General features: G+C 36.5%; 1 protein-coding gene across 1 annotated transcript; it reads right to left on the minus strand.

Moving 5' to 3' along the window:
• Positions 1 to 899: 899 nt before the first annotated feature.
• Positions 900 to 3,210, minus strand: LOC108458308 (receptor kinase-like protein Xa21). The gene has a single exon (XM_017757657.2). The coding sequence runs from the start codon at positions 2,882 to 2,884 to the stop codon at positions 1,115 to 1,117; it is 1,770 nt and encodes a 589-aa protein (XP_017613146.1). The 5' UTR covers positions 2,885 to 3,210; the 3' UTR covers positions 900 to 1,114.
• Between the last annotated feature and the right edge of the window lie 257 nt (positions 3,211 to 3,467).

The following is a 3,467-nucleotide window of genomic DNA, read 5'->3' on the forward strand; positions in this document are numbered from 1 at the left end:
ATTAATAAGAATTAATTGATTAATGGTTTATAACAATGGGTTAGATCTAATTTTTGTTTAAATCAGGAAAATACGTCTTACATTGGTAAACTTGCTGAACACAGGGCAGAGAGCTATGTTACTTGCACTGAGATGCCAGTGTCCACTACATATATGTCTCCTACACGGTATAGTTAGATTTTTTATTTCTATATATTCAGTTCTTTGGAAGTTATATCCTCATATTCATGTGTCAGATGAGTGTTGGACATGGATGTTTCAGAAAGAATGAAGGATCCGAGCAGCATAGCTGGCGAAGTATGACTGTATGAGTAGGATTTAAAGGAGGCAAAGAATGCTGACAGAATGAAAATGAAAAGTAACACTTCATTCACCTTGTTCTTGAACGTTAAACATTTGATTGAGCTAGTGGTCCCTTGGTTTTTTCTCTTTGTCATTTGCTGAAAATGATTTAACTTGTTTCAAGGTTCACGGGAAAGAAACATTTGCTGCTGAAAAGCCAGCACAAGGTGCAAGCATCGTACACAAATATATATTCTACATTGGTATATTTAATTTAACTTTTTTCAAGTTTTTCATGTATTTTGAAGATCATATCCTTGTATCCATGGACGTGAATGCTTCAAGAAAAGTAAAGACTTGGGGTAACATAGGTCCCCCCCATCCTACCCTCAGGATTTTCTTGTCACTTTGTGGGGCTACAGTAAATTTTTGAATCTCCTTTTTGAGGTAATGGATTCTAGTAATTGTCTGGATATGTTGAGAATCATCTTGTTTTCTCATTAGAATCATCTTGACAATGATAATTAAAAAAATAATCTTTAAAGCCTTTGAGTTGGCCCCTTAAATTTTCTTGTGTCTGGATTTTTTGAAAAGTAAAGGTTCTTGCAAGCTTAGAGTAAATGCTAAAATGTGCATCAATGCTGCATATTGAAACAGTGTATGTTCCATAATGGTAATATTTAATGAAATTGAGCTAGTAAATTACTAATGGAGAAAAAAAAAAAAAAGAAGAAAAGAACTACCACTTTAAAACAAGGCTCTCTCTTTCTAGCATGTGAGGATGCTAATTAGGCCATGAATGTATCTACTTTTTGGCAAATTAGTCAGACACTCACTGGACCATCTCTTGTTTCTTTCCCTTGCAAGGTTGCAATGGTTTGCCACATAAACAGAGATTATAAGCATAGGTAGAGGCAGGGAAGATGTTATAAGGTCTCCCTTGTGGAATCTCCCCACATAGTCTGTTTGCTCTGAAGTTTGCATGTCTCAAAGAATGGATGCCCAATAAGCTAGTTGGGATTTTCCCAGTGAGCCTGTTGATAGACAGGTCAAGCCATTGAAGTTTCACCACTTGTCCTAAACTTGCTGGAATGGTGCCAGTTATCTGGTTCCTTGAAATATCTAGTCTTTCAAGTTCAATGAGATTTGAGATTGAACTGGGGATTTGGCCTGCAATCTTGTTGCTTCCTATATTCAGCACCTTCAAACTCAAGCCTTCAGTGAATTCTGGTATTGTGCCTGAAATGAGATTGTTCGACACATCTATAACCTCCAAGAAGCTGCTTGTTCTGTTGTTCAAAATGCTCGAGAGAGACCCGAATACTTGATTCGAATGTAGATCAATGGAGGAAATCCCATCTGGCACTTTGAGTTCAGAAAGATCAAACTTCAGTTGGTTATTTGAAAGCTTGAGCTTTTGCAGACTTGTCATATTTGTGAAGTGAGTGGAAATGGTCCCCGTAAGTAAGTTACTTGACAGGTCTATAGAGCTCAATGAATCTGGTCTGAACTTTGGGAAGGCTCCTCTCAGTTTACAACTAGCTAGATTCACATCTGAAAGTTGTCTGTCCATGATCCAGTTAGGAACTGTCCCTAAACTAAGGTTGTTGAAGGATAGGTCTATTGACAAAAGTGAAGGAACACCCTTACTAGAAATAGCTGGTAAAGGATTTGAGAACCCATTTCTAGATAAATTAAGGGACCAAAGTTTTTGTAACCTTGAAATAGATGCTGGAATAGGACCTATTAACTTGTTATGACTCAATGAAAGGCTAGTGAGAGATTTAAGGTTTCCAACCTGCTCAGGGATACTCCCTGTGAGCTGGTTATGACTCAATGACAGGTCTGACAGAGTGACCAACTTGAACAATGAAACAGGTAGGTGCCCTGATAATTGATTATTGGACAGGTCAATGAAAGTAATGTTATGAAACTGTCCTAAAATTTCAGGGACAAAACCAGACAACAAGTTGAAACTGAGATCAAAAGACTGTAAATGGACAAGGTTCTTGAAACTAGAAGGGATTGAACCTGTCAAAGAGTTCCTCCCTAAATTCAACATCACAAGGTTTCTCAAATTCCCTAAACTTAGAGGAACTACCCCATTGAAATGGTTACCAGCCAATGAAAGTGTTTGAAGAAAAGATAAACGACCTAAACCTGAAGGTATGTTCCCTTGAAGACTATTGTCTTCCAACACCAATTGCTTGAGCCGACTCAGATTGGACAAACTCTCAGGGATTGGACCTGTAATAAACTTCATACCACTGATGACCAACACTTCTAAGAACTGTAAGCTTCCTAAGGAAGAAGACAAAGTACCCTTCATGTAAAGGGTACTATCCCTTTCTGGTCTTTGAAGTGCTAATTTATTAACTCTCCCTGTTGGATTACATCCAACACCTTCCCAATCTCCTCCACAACAATCCTTTCCGACCCATGAAGAAAGACTATCCGTACTGTCTTTCAATATTTTGGCTTTGAAACCGAGAAGTGCAGCCCTATCAGCCTCTGAACAGATTGTTTGAGCTAATGGCAATGGAAACACTTGAAGCATTGAACAAACAAGAAGAAGGTTTAACACCCATTTCAAAAGCTGCATTTTGGGAAATGGGTATTGATTGGATCAGTGAGATTGGTTGAAAAATTTATAGGGTTTTTCCCTACTGGTGTTGGGATCTGATACGAAGGAAACCTTCGAATGGGAAAAAAAGGAATTATATACTATCATGAAAAAGAAAGAAAGAAGAAAGGTTTTAAGAAAGCAGAGGTAGCAGACACGGTTTTATTTCTTTCCTTCACGTAGAGAGGAAGGTATAATGATGAAAAACAAAGCATAAAAAGATTCAAAAAAAACTGAAATGTGAATTATTAACTTGCCTCGCCCTCTGCCAGTCTCTGGGACAGTGTCCCCCCTCATTTATACTAGTACTAACAAAAATAAGAAAATATTATATATATAAAGATTTTGTTGGAGGAGTTGAGTTTTAGTTTGATTAGTATGAGTATTTTTATTAATTAAAGAATAAATGAGTTTGAGTGTGTAATTGTTTACCACTCGAGCCAACAAATGTTGATAAAATTTATTTTATTTGTCAAAGTATATAGAAAAAGAAAATATAATTTATATTACAAATTTTATTACACGTGTGAGTTTATAAATAACATATAATAAAATAACATAT

This window comes from Gossypium arboreum, chromosome 4, assembly GCF_025698485.1.
Source record: "Gossypium arboreum isolate Shixiya-1 chromosome 4, ASM2569848v2, whole genome shotgun sequence".
Taxonomy (NCBI): Eukaryota; Viridiplantae; Streptophyta; class Magnoliopsida; order Malvales; family Malvaceae; genus Gossypium; species Gossypium arboreum.

Bases quoted from the DNA above. Each gene is read 5' to 3' on its own strand.
- LOC108458308 (XM_017757657.2), bottom strand. From the start codon at position 2,884: ATGCAGCTTTTGAAATGGGTGTTAAACCTTCTTCTTGTTTGTTCAATG.